The sequence below is a fragment of the Phyllobates terribilis genome, unplaced genomic scaffold, assembly GCF_046119375.1.
Source record: "Phyllobates terribilis strain yellow unplaced genomic scaffold, ASM4611937v1 Scaffold_4__5_contigs__length_816908805, whole genome shotgun sequence".
In the NCBI taxonomy this organism is placed as follows: domain Eukaryota; kingdom Metazoa; phylum Chordata; class Amphibia; order Anura; family Dendrobatidae; genus Phyllobates; species Phyllobates terribilis.
This window is the reverse complement of record NW_027362764.1, coordinates 747,334,937-747,350,942: the sequence shown is the minus strand read 5'-3', so window position 1 is coordinate 747,350,942 and position 16,006 is coordinate 747,334,937. Positions and strand designations below refer to the sequence as shown.

The 16,006-nt window shown below is 50.1% G+C and overlaps 1 protein-coding gene across 1 annotated transcript in view; it reads left to right on the top strand.

Moving 5' to 3' along the window:
* LOC141264715 (uncharacterized) overlaps nucleotides 1-14,743 on the top strand; it is a 37,356-nt gene extending 22,613 nt beyond the window's left edge. Inside the window, exons 4-5 of the mRNA XM_073676981.1 lie at nucleotides 14,341-14,501; nucleotides 14,670-14,743. Of these exons, the coding sequence (XP_073533082.1) occupies nucleotides 14,341-14,501; nucleotides 14,670-14,743 (235 nt within the window). The remainder of the gene's footprint in view (nucleotides 1-14,340; nucleotides 14,502-14,669) is intronic.
* The last annotated feature ends 1,263 nt before the right edge of the window (nucleotides 14,744-16,006 follow it).

The window sequence follows — 16,006 nt, the reverse complement described above, 5'->3', positions numbered from 1 at the left end:
TGGGGGCTGATATTAATAGCCCAGGAAGGGAGCCATGAATATTGGCCCCCTCCCAGGCTAGAAACACCAGCCGTCAGCCGCCCCAGAAATGGCGCATTCATAGGATGCGCCAATTCTGGCACTTAGCCTCGCTCTTCCACGCTGCCCTGGTGCGGTGGCAGGGGGTAATAGGGTTGGGGTTGATGTCAGCTTATAATGCCAGCTGACATCAAGCCCAGGTTAGTAATGGAGAGGCGTCTATAAGACACCCCCATTACTAACCCCATAGTCAAAGTTAAAAAAAACACAAACACCCAGAATAAAGTCCTTTAATTGAAATAAAGACACAATCCTTTATTGTTCTAAATTAAACCATACTTACCGTCACGCCCATTCCAGCTGAAGCCAACGATCTCCTGCAATAAAAGAAAAATAATAAAGCAACCTCATCCTTACCTTTCCATGGTTCCCACGACAGCTTCAGCTCTGCTACATCGAGATGACAGGCTGGACCGCAGCAGAACGCTGCCATCCAGCCTCTCATCCCGCAGACACTGAGAAGCGCAGGCTTGCTTGCGCTGCTCAGCGTCTCTCTGTGACGACATCCAGATGAGCCGAGTTCATGTCCAATGAACTCGGCTCACCTCATGCACGTCACTGACAGCGTGGGAAAATTCTCACGCTGAAGCGGTGAGTGCAGGAGAATTCTCCCACGCTGTCAGTGACGTGCATAAGGTGAGCTCATGTCCAATGAACTCAGCTCACCTCCTGCACGTCACTGACAGCGTGGGAGAATTCTCCTGCACTCAGCGCTTCAGCGTGAGAATTCTCCCACGCTGAAGCGCTGAGTGCAGGAGAATTTTCCCACGCTGTCAGTGACGTGCATAAGGTGAGCTCATGTCCAATGAACTCAGCTCACCTCCTGCACGTCACTGACAGCGTGGGAGAATTCTCCTGCACTCAGCGCTTCAGTGTGAGAATTCTCCCACGCTGAAGCGCTGAGTGCAGGAGAATTTTCCCACGCTGTCAGTGACGTGCATGAGGTGAGCCGAGTTCATTGGACATTAACTCGGCTCATCTGGATGCCCTCACAGAGAGACACTGTGGAGCGCAAGCAAGCCTGCGCTTCTCAGTGTCTGCGGGATGACAGGCTGGATGGCAGCGTTCTGCTGCGGTCCAGCCTGTCATCTCGATGTAGCAGAGCTGAAGCTGTCATGGGAACCATGGAAAGGTAAGGATGATGTTGCTTTATTATTTTTCTTTTATTTCAGGAGATCGTTGGCTTCAGCTGGAATGGGCGTGATGGTAAGTATGGTTTAATTTAGAACAATAAAGAATTGTGTGTTTATTTCAATTAAAGGACTTTTTTCTGGGTGTTGTGTTTTTTTTAAATACTTTACTAGAAATTCATGGTGGTCATGTCTAATATTGGCGTGACCCCATGAATTTCGGGCTTAGGGCCAGCTGATAATGCCAAGCTGGCCCTAACCCCTTTATTACCCAGTGAGCCACCGCATCAGGGCCCTGGATGAGTTGGGTACAGCGCCAGAAGATGGCGCTTCTATGAACGCGCCATTTTCCGGGGTGGCTGCGGACTGCAATTTGCAGCGGGGGTGGCCCAGAAAGCTTGGGCCTCCCTGCGCTGCGGATTCCAGCCCCCAGCTGCCTAGTTGTACCTGGCTGGACACAAAAATAGGGCGAAGCCCCACGTATTTTTTTTTTAATTATTTCATGAAATTCATGAAATAATTAAGAAAAAAAGGCCTTCCCTATATTGTTGTGTCCGGCCAGGTACAAATAGGCAGCTGGTGGTTGGGGGCAGCCCGTTCCTGCCTGCTGTACCTGGCTGGACACAAATATAGTGCGAAGCCCCACGTCAATTTTTTTAAAATTATTTCATGAATTTCCTGAAATGATTTAAAAAAAATTGAAGTGGGGCTTCGCCCTATATTTGTGTCCAGTCAGGTACAGCAGGCAGGAACGGGCTGCCCCCATCCACCAGCTGCCTATTTGTACCTGGCCGGACACAACAATATAGGGAAGGCCTTTTTTTCTTAATTATTTCATGAATTTCATGAAATAATTAAAAAAAATTGAAGTGGGGCTTCGCACTATATTTGTGTCCAGCCAGGTACAGCAGGCAGGAACGGGCTGCCCCCAACCACCAGCTGCCTATTTGTACCTGGCCGGACACAACAATATAGGGAAGGCCTTTTTTTCTTAATTATTTCATGAATTTCATGAAATAATTTAAAAAAAAGTACGTGGGGCTTCGCCCTATTTTTGTGTCCAGCCAGGTACAACTAGGCAGCTGGGGGCTGGAATCTGCAGCGCAGGGAGGCCCAAGCTTTCTGGGCCCCCCCCCGCTACAAATTGCAGTCCGCAGCCACCCCGGAAAATGGCGCGTTCATAGAAGCGCCATCTTCTGGCGCTGTACCCAACTCATCCAGGGCCCTGGTGCGGTGGCTCACTGGGTAATAAAGGGGTTAGGGCCAGCTTGGTATTATCAGCTGGCCCCAAGCCCAAAATTCATGGGGTCACGCCAGTATTAGACATGACCGCCATGAATTTCTAGTAAAGTATTTAAAAAAAACACAACACCCAGAATAAAGTCCTTTAATTGAAATAAAGACACAATTCTTTATTGTTCTAAATTAAACCATACTTACCATCACACCCATTCCAGCTGAAGCCAACGATCTCCTGCAGTAAAAGAAAAATAATAAACCAACCTCATCCTTACCTTTCCATGGTTCCCACGACAGCTTCAGCTCTGCTACATCGAGATGACTGGCTGGACCGCAGCAGAACGCTGCCATCCAGTCTGTCATCCCGCAGACACTGAGAAGCGCAGGCATGCTTGCGCTCCTCACTGTCTCGCTGTGACGGCATCCAGATGAGCCGAGGTCATGTCAAATGAACTCGGCTCACCTCATGCACGTCACTGACAGCGTGGGAAAATTCTCACGCTGAAGTGCTGAGTGCAGGAGAATTCTCCCACGCTGTCAGTGATGTGCATGAGGTGAGCTCATGTCCAATGAACTCAGCTCACCTCCTGCACGTCACTGACAGCGTGGGAAAATTCTCCTGCAATCAGCGCTTCAGCGTGAGAATTTTCCCACGCTGTCAGTGATGTGCATGAGGTGAGCCGAGTTCATTGGACATGAACTCGGCTCCTCTGGATGTCGTCACAGAGAGACGCTGAGCAGCGCAAGCAAGCCTACGCTTCTCAGTGTCTGCGGGATGACAGACTGGATGGCAGCGTTCTGCTGCGGTCCAGCCTGTCATCTCGATGTAGCAGAGCTGAAGCTGTCGTGGGAACCATGGAAAGGTAAGGATGAGGTTGCTTTATTATTTTTCTTTTATTGCAGGAGATCGTTGGCTTCAGCTGGAATGGGCGTGATGGTAAGTATGGTTTAATTTAGAACAATAAAGGATTGTGTCTTTATTTCAATTAAAGGACTTTATTCTGGGTGTTTGTGTTTTTTTTAACTTTGACTATGGGGTTAGTAATGGGGGTGTCTTATAGACGCCTCTCCATTACTAACCTGGGCTTGATGTCAGCTGGCATTATAAGCTGACATCAACCCCAACCCTATTACCCCCTGCCACCGCACCAGGGCAGCGTGGAAGAGCGAGGCTAAGTGCCAGAATTGGCGCATCCTATGAATGCGCCATTTCTGGGGCGGCTGACGGCTGGTGTTTCTAGCCTGGGAGGGGGCCAATATTCATGGCTCCCTTCCTGGGCTATTAATATCAGCCCCCAGCTGTCTGCCTAGCCTTTGCTAGCTATTAAATTAGGGGGGACCCCACGTCATTTTTTTGGGGGGGTCCCCCATTTTAATAGCTAGTAAAGGCTATGTATTCAGCTGGGGGCTGATATTAGTAGCCTGGGAAGCTCCGTGGGTATTACCCCCTTCCCAGGCTTCAAACATCTGCCCCAGCCGTCTGCTTAACCTCCGCTAGAGCCTAAAATTAAGGGGAACCCCACGCCAATTTTTTTAATAATAAATCCTTTATTTTAATACTAAATGACAAGTACAGTAACCAACACTATCACTGTACTTCATATATATGTGACTGACATGTTTCTATCTATCTAATCTATGTGTGATGCTCTATCTTTCTGTTCTAAATTGTCGGGTACCGCTGCTGAATTGCCGGCCGGCTTTTTTAAAGAGACAGTGCATGAAAACACTATTATTTTTTTAAATAAATCCTTTACACTAAATGACAAGTACAGTAAGCAACACTATCACTGTACTTCATATATATGTGACTGACATGTTTCTATCTATCTAATCTATGTGTGATGCTCTATTATTTCTGTTGTAAATTGTCGGGTACCGATGCTGAATTGCCGGCCGGCTTTTTTAAAGAGACGGTGCATGAAAACACTAATATTTTTTTTAATAAATCCTTTACACTAAATGACAAGTGCAGTAACCAACACTGTCACTGTGCTTCTTATATGTGTGACTGACATGTTTCTATCTATCTAATCTATGTGTGATGCTCTATTCCTTCTTGTCTAAATTGTCGGGTACCGGTGTAAGCCGCTGCTGAATTTGCCGGCCGGCTTTTTTAAAGAGAGTGTCTTCTGAGCAGTTTGTCAGCTTTTGGACACCTTTGCAGGTGTTTTCTATGTGTTTCTATGTGTTTTTGTTTGCCTGCCATTGGTTTTAACGGTGTTCGACGGTGTTCTAAGGTGTTCGACGAACAGTTCGACGAACAGTTCCTCGAACATCCCGGTGTTCGACGAACCGAACCGAACCCGAACACTACGGGGGTGGCTCAACACTACTGGTCAGTCCTTGAGCAGATGGGATCTCCCCTGGCCAGGCGGAGTTGTAGGCCTCCCAAACTAACTGTACTCTTCTGGCTACCTTGCTTGAGGCGGGTATAAGTAGCCCACGTCCCTGAGTGTACCGTGTGGTGCTCACCCGTATGGCCGGTGACTCGGGGCCTTCTAGTAGCTTCCGCTCCACGACGGCGGTGCTGGTCCCACGTGTGTGACCGTGCCTTCGGGTTTCTTGGCCAGAGGACCTGAAATCCCCTGCCGGTCGGTTTCTGCTGCTGGATAGGAGTTAGTCCCCACAGCCTCGGACTCCGGGTCCGGTGATAGCTTCTCAGTCAGGGCGAGCTCTGCAGCTGCCAGCCCCTGACTTCTTGTAGTACTGCTCCCACAGAGCTCCTGTTGTTTCTTCCTATGCTGCTTCTCTTCTCTGTCTCTACTTCTTCTCTACTCACTAACCCTGCCTCAGCCCTAGGTTTATATAGGGGAAGTTCTTCCCCTCCCAGGACTGGGCAGGAGGTGTGGCATGCACAGGATCCCTGACCAAGAGACCTCCCACCTGCTCTCAGACATAACATTGCCGTTACTGTGGAAACCAGACCCCTGGGGTGCCACATTCCCCCCTAGTGAAATTTAGTACTCCGGGACTAAACATATTTTTAGAAAAACATAACAAGGTATAAACAATAATAATACAATAAGAAAAACACATAAAGATGGTTACGGCGTGTCCGCAACCGGGTGCAGTCTTTGAAGAAAAGCAAGGTGTCCATTTCACCAAAACAGGGAGACGTAACCAGGTAGGGGTCTGTCCTGCCCCGAGTCCTTAACAGTCTTTAGTCCATTCCTAGGTTACGCTCCAACCATGTACAAGGATTCCCGGTAAATCCACCAAGGACTCCTATAAATAACTAGAAACACATAATTATATACAAGCAACAAGAAAAACAGGTAACCACAAATAAAACAATTTATACACTTCAAATCCTCCAACGTGCGGGTAACTGGCCTCTAGTGGCCCTAGTGGACCTACGGAGCTGACTGTCTAGCCCTGAACTACAGGGTGTAGGAGCTGTCAAGGGTAAACTGGGCAGCTGTCTACAGGCTCTTTGGCTCACTAGGGGTACGGCAGGCTCACTATAAGCAGAGGGTTGATCCTCCTGTTCTGCTTGTGTGGAGTCTTCTGCCTCCTGGACCGGCTGCTCTTCCAGCTCTACCTGTTGCTCCGTAGGCACTTGGGATGCTGGTTGGAGGAACGTGAGGACGGGTACCACAACTGCACCATTGACTTGAGTCCAGGACCGAGGGAAGTCTCCGAGCACAGTACTAACCATATCTTCCCTTTCCTCTACGGGTCGATGGTCTTCTTGTTCCTCTTCAGGGTTCCGTAGCTGTTCAGGACACTTCTTCAGGTGATCCCGGGATACAATGGCTATGGTCTCCCCTCCGTCTTTACTGATGGTACAGACTTTCGGGTTCTCGTGGCTTGAGGGCAGTACGGTGTACGGGTCCTTCTCCCACTGGTTGTCCAACTTGTGGAGCCGTCTTTTCCTCTTCAAGACCTGCTCTCCGGGTACCAGGGGAACAGCGGGAGCATACTGGTTGTAAGTTTTCTCTTGTCTTTCCCTAGCCTGACAGAGACTTCGCTCCACGCTCTCCTGTACTTTCCGGTACTGCTGCTGCCTCTCTGTGTCCCAGTCTGCTTCTGGTGAAGTGTCCTCGGGTGTCAGGACTCCCATTTCCAGGTCAACAGGTAACTTACCAGGTCTCGCCCTCATTAGGTAAGCCGGGGTACAGTTGGTGGAACCTACCGGGATGTGGTTGTATAGGTCCACCAGATCGGGCAGCTTCTCAGGCCACAGACTGCGTTCTTCCAGGGGCAACGTTTTCAGGAGATCCATTACCACCTGGTTCATTTTCTCACAAAGTCCATTAGTTTGCGGATGATAGGGTGTCGTCCTTATCTTCCGGCAGCCATACAGATTGCAGAATTCCTGGAAGACCTCCGCTTCAAAGGCAGGTCCCTGGTCCGTCAGCACTTGGTCCGGGTACCCGTGTGGACGGCAGAAGTGCTGCTGGAAGGCTCTAGCTGCTGTTTAAGCCGTTAAGTCCTTAACGGGGACGACAACCAAGAACCGGGAGTAATGATCCACAATGGTTAACGCGTAGACGTAGCCACTTCTGCTTGGGGTCAGTTTTACATGATCCAAGGCTACCAGTTCCAACGGCTGCCGGGTGACGATGGACTGCAGGGGAGTCTTCTGGCTGGCACGGTCCTTCCTTCTTAGGTTGCACGGGCCACAGTCTCTGCACCACCTCTCGATGGTTCCCCTCATGCCTACCCAGTGGAACCGCCCACGCAGCAGGAACTCCAGCTTCTTCCATCCGAAGTGTCCAGCCCCGTCGTGGTATGCCTCCATCACCATGGCTGCGTCTCTCCGTGGCACCACTACTTGCCAGATTAGTTCATGCGTCCGGGAGTTAACCATTCTGCGGCACAACTTCCCCTTGTAAAGGAACAGTCGACTCTTCTCAGCCCACAGTTGCTTGGCTTCCTCCGGAGCGTCTGGGTCAAGGCGAGCCTCTGGCCGAGTCAGCATCTCCTTTACCAGCCGGACGGCAGGGTCACTGTCTTGCGTTTCCTCCCAGTTGTAGTGAGGCAAGGGGTTAAACGTAGCGGCTTCCTTACTCCTTACCCGATGGGAATACTGGATAGTCCCATGACGGTGGAACGCGGGGAGTTCGACTTCTTCCAGTCCCTCTGGATCTTCTCCTACGTCCGGTAGGTTTGGCATCCTGGACAAGGCGTCCGCGTTGGTATTGGAGCGTCCTGCCCGGTATTTGATTGTGAACTCGTAGTTGGACAGACGGGCCATCCATCTCTGCTCTAGGGCACCGAGTCTTGCCGTGTCCAGGTGTGTCAACGGGTTGTTATCCGTGTACACGGTGAACCGGGAAGAAGCGAGGTAGTGCTTAAAGCGTTCGGTGACTGCCCACACCACTGCCAGGAACTCTAGCTTAAATGAGCTGTAATTCTCAGGGTTTCTTTCGGTGGGTCGCAGTTTTCGGCTAGCGTAAGCGATTACTCGTTCTTTCCCCTGCTGGACCTGGGACAGTACGGCTCCTAGCCCGATGTTACTTGCGTCGGTGTAGAGGATAAAGGGCTGGCTGTAATCAGGGTACGCCAGGATTTCATCCCCCGTGAGGGCCATCTTCAGCTGGCGGAAGGACTCTTCTTCTAACTTCTCCCATTTGAAGGGCGGCTTCTGGTTCTTGGCCTTCCGGGACTGGCCTATCAGGAGGTCCTGCATAGGAGCTGCCTTTTTGGTGAAACCGGGGATGAATCTGCGGTAATAGCCTACCAACCCGAGGAACTGCCGCACTTCCTTTACACTGGAGGGACTTGGCCATTCCTTAATTGCGGTGATCTTATCAGGGTCGGGAGCCACTCCGTCAGCGCTCACCACGTGTCCCAGGTACTGCACCTTTGGTTTCAAGAGGTGACACTTGGAGGGTTTTACCTTTAAGCCGTAGCTTGCCAGAGCTTCGAACACTTCCGCCAGGTGTTTCAGGTGGTCCTCATAAGTCTTGGAATATACGATGACATCGTCCAGGTACAACAGGACCGTCTCGAAGTTTCTGTGGCCCAGACAGCACTCCATTAATCGTTGGAAGGTTCCCGGTGCGTTGCAGAGTCCGAACGGCATACAGGTAAACTCGCTAAGTCCCATCGGGGTGGTGAATGCGGTCTTCTCCCGGTCCGCCTCTGCTACAGGAACCTGCCAGTACCCGCTAGTGAGATCCAAGGTAGAGAAGAAGTTAGCAGATCTTAAAGCAGCCAAAGACTCCTCTATCCTTGGTAAGGGGTACGCATCCTTGTGTGTAATACGGTTAATTTTCCGGTAATCTACACACATCCTCATGGTGTTGTCTTTCTTTTTGACTAAGACTAGTGGAGCTGCCCAGGGGCTACAGCTATCCCTGATCACCCCAGCCTCCTTCATGTCCCTAAGCATCCCCTTGGCGTGTTGGTAGTGTGCAGGGGGTACGGGTCGATACCTCTCTTTTATGGGAAGATGGTCTCCCGTGGGGATGTGGTGTTCCACCCCTTTGACTCGCCCGAAGTCTAACGGGTGTTTACTAAACACTCTCTCGTACTCTTGAACCACCCGATAGACTCCCTGTTTCTGGTGTGAGGGAGTGGAGTCAGTACCCAAATGTAGTTGCTGACACCAGTCCTCCATTGTTTCCTTAGAGCCGTTACCTTCCTCCGGGGAAGATGGAGGCAAGGGTTCTACGGACTGTATGGAATTTTGATTGATGGTATACAATTTGGCTAGCGTGGCATACCGGGGCAGGTACACTTCCCTCTTCCCGATATTTATTATGCGAACGGGCACCCTCCCATGGCGTACATTGACCACCCCCCGTGCTGTCAAAATGGTGGGCCTACTGTCTGAGTAAACTGGTTCTACCATTGCCTGGTAATCTCTACCTCTCAGACCAATAGCTGCCCGGCACCAAATCATCATTTCACTTTTTGGGGGCATGGCAATAGGGAAAGGGTCACACATTCTTACGCTACCAATCTCACCACCGGAGAGTTCTATCTGTTGCCGTCGCATCAGTGCCCGGATCTCTTTCTGGAGCACTCGCTGCTGGCCGGAGCTGGCGTTCTTGGCAACCTGTTGTAAAAGGAAAATCACCTCTGCAAGACAATTTACAAATTACATTAGTTCCTAGAGTTATCTTTGGGTGACTCTCGTGTTTGTCAATGTCTACAATGATCAGTCCCTGTGCTGCCAGTTCGACTCTACCGATTTTAATGGTCACCTCTTTAAATCCAATCTGTGGCACGGGCTGACCATTGCTGGCGATGATACTCAAGTCGTCGTCAGGGTAGCGGGTGATATCCGAGTCATTCCAGTACTGCTTGAAGAGCACGTACGGGATAGTGGTGACCTGTGACCCGGTGTCCAATAGGGCACTCATAGGGATGCCATCCAGTACCACAGGCAAGACTGGACGTCCTCCCACATATCTGTCGCGCCAGTTCGATGGGCCTGATGATCTTTTTCCTGGGGGTTGGCCCTCTACCCCAGGTTGTGCCAGTTTAAAGGACAGTACCTTGCGATATGTCTAGGTTGATTGCAGCGGCGGCAGATGGGTCGTCCGTCCTCGTTGTATCGGTCGCTGGGTCTTCCTCTGGCCGGTGGGGTCCTCCTTGGTCGACGCCACGGGATGTCCTCCGGTCCGGATGCCAGCTGGATCTTCCCTGGAGTGGAAACCTGTAAAGACTGCACAGTTCGGGTTAGCGCAGCAACGCTTTTAGCTAGCTCTTGGACCTGATGGTGCAGGTTTGGAGCCGGGTCATTGTTCAAAGCCTGCGCATCAGCTCCCACAGGCCCTGCCGACAAGGGCGCCGCCTCCTGGTGGTAAGTGGTAGTGGGGCGTCTGTGGGTCACAACGCCACCTGGTGCTGGTTCTCGGAGCACCCGGATGGCTCTGTCCTTGAACTGTGCAAATCCCAGATGAGGGTCCTGTAAGGCCATTGCCCGCAACTGGGTTCGGTGGGCATTGCAATATAAACCCTCTATAAATTGTTCAGTCAACAGCCTGTCCTCGTCTCCCATGCCGTCAGGGTCGGTCTGCTTAATGGCTCTCAGGGCCTCTTGTAGGTTCAGGGCATAGTCCCTTATACTCTCATGTGCCCGCTGTTTGCACCCGTAGAATCTAAGCTTGATCTCGGCTGAGGTGCGGGTATCAAAGGTGTCCCTCAGCCGGGTTAGTATCTCTGCGACAGTCCTCCTCCCAGGTGGCCAGGACTTTACCTCCCTTTGGGCTGCCCCGGTTAATTGGGCCACCAGGATGCTCACTTTTTGCTCCTCTGTGAGGGGATACACCTGGAAGAGGCTATCCAACTTTTCTCTAAAGTCATGCAGGGTATGTGATTCCCCTGAGTACTGGGGTAGCCAGGCTGCCCCCGGGATATAGGGCATGGTGAAAGGCATGACCGCAACGGCGGTGGCGCTGGCGGGGGTTGAAGCGGTGAAGCTCTCCTCCGTATCCGACATCCTTCTCCCCCCTAGTGGACCGTGGCCTACCTTGCGATGATCCTCTTCCGTAGGCCGCGGCTCCGCAGTGGATCGTCAGGGTTGAGGACCTTCCGTCGCGCTCCTGTGACGTCAGCATCTGCTGGGCTCCTTCCAGGACCTTACGCGACGTCTGAACGTGAGGCGGGGCTTCAGTTCTCGCGCGCTTTTGGAGTCCACGCCCCTTTTCTTCCCGCGCGGCGTCTTCAAGATGGCGTCCAACGGCGGGAAAACTCCACGGAAGGCGGGAAGAAGGCTGAAAATGGCGCCGGATGGCGGGAATCTTCACCGATGGCGGGAAGAAGGCTGAAGATGGCGCCGGATGGCGGGAATCTTCACCACTGGTAAGTTTGAACAGTCTTTTTCAGGCACGCAGTACCCGGTGGTTGCGGGCACGAAATCCTGCCGACTACGCCAAAAGTTGACGCACCCCTGGGCCTGTGTCGCGCAGCGTTGCGCACGCGGGAGCTTACCCGGAGCCGGATCTGTTGAGGGTTGTAGTCTCGTGGCGGTGACCCGGTCCGTGCCCAGGGAGTCAGACTAAGTGGCGCTGTATTAGCGGTAGATGTTGTACGACTACGCCACCCGTTGAATGCAGCGAAGGAGCTGCCGCTGCAGGGCAGACCGCTGAGGCCGGTGGTAGGATTGTGCAGCGTGATAGTATCACCCCCAACGGGAGGGGTATGGCCTCAGGGCAGCCGACGTGGATGATGGGGGTAGCAGGAACCACTCGGAGACGGTACGGTGTAGTTCAGGGTCTTTACTGGTGACAAAGATAGACCCTCCCGGAGTACTGGCTAGCGATTGGGGCCTGGTCAGTCCTTGAGCAGATGGGATCTCCCCTGGCCAGGCGGAGTTGTAGGCCTCCCAAACTAACTGTACTCTTCTGGCTACCTTGCTAGAGGCGGGTATAAGTAGCCCACGTCCCTGAGTGTACCGTGTGGTGCTCACCCGTATGGCCGGTGACTCGGGGCCTTCTAGTAGCTTCCGCTCCACGACGGCGGTGCTGGTCCCACGCGTGTGACCGTGCCTTCGGGTTTCTTGGCCAGAGGACCTGAAATCCCCTGCCGGTCGGTTTCTGCTGCTGGATAGGAGTTAGTCCCCACAGCCTCGGACTCCGGGTCCGGTGATAGCTTCTCAGTCAGGGCGAGCTCTGCAGCTGCCAGCCCCTGACTCCTTGTAGTACTGCTCCCACAGAGCTCCTGTTGTTTCTTCCTATGCTGCTTCTCTTCTCTGTCTCTACTTCTTCTCTACTCACTAACCCTGCCTCAGCCCTAGGTTTATATAGGGGAAGTTCTTCCCCTCCCAGGACTGGGCAGGAGGTGTGGCATGCACAGGATCCCTGACCAAGAGACCTCCCACCTGCTCTCAGACATAACATTGCCGTTACTGTGGAAACCAGACCCCTGGGGTGCCACAAATGCTCTTCTGGATAAAGGGACAAATTTTTCCACAGACCACTCCAAATTCTTTTAGAAAGTCTTCCTAGAAGAGCAGAAGCTATTATGGCTGCAATATTAATTAATTAACCGACTCCATATTAATGCTATGGATGTAGAATGAGAGATTAGAAAAGCTCCTGTAGATGTAACGTGGAGGGGGCACATACTTTTGTCCATATAATGTTTTTTGTTTAGAAATACACACATTCAGCTGTGGAACCAGTTGATCTCTATTTGCTCAGTTATCAAAGAAATAGGACCATCCATGACTGCTTGCTGGCAGACTGTAGCAGTAGGTCATATATAAATGTATTATATTGGGATTATATAAGCTGTATGTAGCAGTATTGTCTAAAATGGCTTTATGCTACAAGTCTGCAGTCACTTAATGTGACTGCAGACTTGTGAATCGTCACAGTGTGCATACTACTCGCTTTGAGGATTCTCCGGTGGCGGTAGCTGGCAGGTGCGTGACCATATGTATGTAATCTGCATACATGTGGTCACGATCAATGCAAATGTATTGAGCGAGGCCAAATACAGTCTACTTGGAATGTGGCCAGAAGGATGCAAATCGCATTCTTGCGGGTCACATCACCACCCACTCCCGGCGATGGCACCAGAGAATCCTCACAGTATCCATGATGTGAGGATTCACAAGTCTGCAGTCACGTAGAGTGACTGAAGATTTGTAACCTAAGGCCAGACAACCCATTTAACTTTTTATGGCAGTATTATGTGGGCTGAAATTTCGAGAAAATCTGTCCAAAAATTATTCAGGAAAGGGAGGGAAAGTCCTATTTCTTCTCTCACGTAGGTTTAATGGTTAATCACAGTTTACTGTATTGTTGGAGATTTGTGATTTAATATACTGTATGATCCGGCCAGTAGAGGGCAGCAGAGAGAGGCCGGAGGTAGGGCACAGGGGTTTGGTGGTTGGGAGGGGTCGAAGGCGAGTCTGGGTGGAAGTGAAGTGGCGAACCCTTGGAAAAAGTCTAGATAGAGCGGTACGACTCTGGATCTGTTGTTCGTGACCCTGGAATCCGTTGTTCGGTTTGACATGAGCTGACGGTGAGGACAACCAAGTACACAGCATCTTGGGCTAGGCTATATGGGGCCCTATCTCTAAGGACTTAGAGAAGCCCTGCGTTGGAGAGATCGGCATTCCCCAAGAGCTTCAAGATGGCGTTTTTGATTATTCGGAACTCAACCCAGCAAAGACCCTTCTAATTCAGTCTCAGGACGCTCTAGTACCATCTTACATCTAAATATATATGTGCATGCATAAATAGGCTTAAAGAGGTCCAGTTATTTAGGAGAAAAGGCACAACACTGTTGTTTTATTGATTTATGCATAGAAAAGGTTAATTGCATTGTATTTTGCTCTCATATAACTGTTAATTCTGTTTAAGTGTACCTGTGAATACTCTTATTTGGTGTTATTGAGAGGAACTGCTGTCATCATATTTGTTACTTATAAACTATTTACCAATCATCCTTTCCTTTGTTTTATAAACTGATTAGTAAATATTCATATTATATTATCTAATCTTTGTGCGTGTTTGCTGATTGTTGCCGTACCCCTCGTCCTGTGGCCATCACTCATAGGATCTAATTTTTCCATCTTTTTCCTCATCCACTTATGAAATTCATCCAGAGAAAATAATTTATGAAAAGCCAAAAAACTATTTTTTGTTACCAGTCTTCTGATTATCCCAGTAACTGCGTAGCTCAGGGTTGGCTGATTTACTTGCATGTTCCATACAAATTGATGATGTTTGGAGGAAATTGTCGGATACGTTGTTAAGAGATCTAATATTTCTTGAAAAATGTGAAGCCCGGAGGCAATGAACTTGGAGACCGGAGCATGTGTCCAACCAGACGGATGGTTTATTATGGTTTTATAGATGTATTTCTAAGTGGTATACACAACTTCAATCTTGGGAGACTAATGGCATCTCAATGTGGAGTAAGAAGGGGGGCCCAGTGGAGATTCCGAAAAACAGGACGCCATTAATTTTCTGTGTTCCAGGATCTATTGTTTTATGAATTACCATACCAAGTCAGATGGAGCCATGCTTCATTGTACTTCATGTTTTGGAAAGGGGTTCATTCAATCATATCCATATCCAATACACTCAAGTCCATCTATACACCCCCTCTTTAACTTGTGCATTGATGGCACCGGTGGCTGTAAGTGAAGGGACTTGTGTACAAGGAGAGATGTTCTTTTGTAGACATGCACCAGTGGGGATCATTTTCTAGTCATTTTCCTGGGGCTTCTCATAATTCTCTCCTGGATGTCTTAAAAAGTGACAGGCATCCGAACACTTGGTTGTCTGTTTTTTTCATTGGCCACAGACCTTGTGTTACGCGACCTAGATATCAAACCATTTCTAATGCTCTTTGCTGGAATGGGAAGATCTGGATATTGACGAGCAGAATAATTTTATGGTTCCATTGATGAGCCTGATTATACCGAGACTTCCACAATTGCAATACGTCATGTTGGACACACACCCAACACTACTGACCTACTTGTCAGTAGCCTGCAGTTGATTAAAAGGGGTGTCAGGGATGCTGGCTAGTAGGGGCAGGTTTGCAGGGCTCTGGTCTGGTGGGAGCGAATTACTGATGTGACTACTGTGTAAGAGGGTGAGCGGTGGTCAAGAAGATGCCATGTCAAGAGAGAATTTAATTTCATAGAAATGTTTTATTGCTACTAGTGTTGAGCGAGCACTAAAATGCTCGGGTGCTCGAAGCTCGGGCCGAGCTCGCTGTGATACTCGGGTGCTCGACCCGAGCAACGAGCCCAATGTTAGTCTATGGGAGACTCGAGCATTTTTGCGGTGGCACCCCCGGCAGTCTTTTAAAAGCCTAACAAGTGCCCAAAACGATAGTGACAGTGCTCAAATGACATGGGGACAGCATGGGATCGCCCCAGGAAGCATTTCTGACCCCCAGGTCACTGCTGTCAACAACGTGGTCAGAGGTATTAAGCCACTTTTACGGGCTCACAATAAAACGTTCAAAAACGAAAGTGAAACTTTTTTCCTGTGAAATATGTTAAGGAACATCCTTTCCAGGGAAAAGACTTGTGTATAAGTTAAAATAAATGACCAAAAACAAAAATACTCCTCCACACCTTCGGCTATGTTCACAAGTAGCATTTTTTATGCGTTTTTGCACTTTTGTATTGCTTTCAACTATGACAAATGCATTCACCGGGAAATGTCATTTTAACATTTTACAACCTTATCTGGCCATGTGCTGTGTGACACATGCATAAAGTGCTGAAAAGACATGGGAACAGCATGGGGAAGACCCATGGAAGCATCTCTGACTCTCAGGTCACTGTCTAAAAGTGTGCCCATCATAAGTGATCCTTGCCGCATCAGAAGATGCAGACTTGCAACTATCCCCATGCAAGTTCTAGTCCCAGGGCAGTGTTCAATTGTACCTCCCCCATTCCTTGCAATGCAAGCGCAAGTATGCAGCCTGCCACCCACCCACCCCCAGGCTGCAATACCATACTGCTTGCTTGCTTGAACTTGAAATTGGGCCTTTTAGGCATGTGGAGGCGGAATCTGGCCACCACGTCAAGGCTGTGTTGGCGGCCTGGAATCCATACTCAGTCCCCAGCTGCCCGGCGGCCGAGTGTCCATACTCGGTCCCCAGCCGCCCCGCGGCCGGGTGTC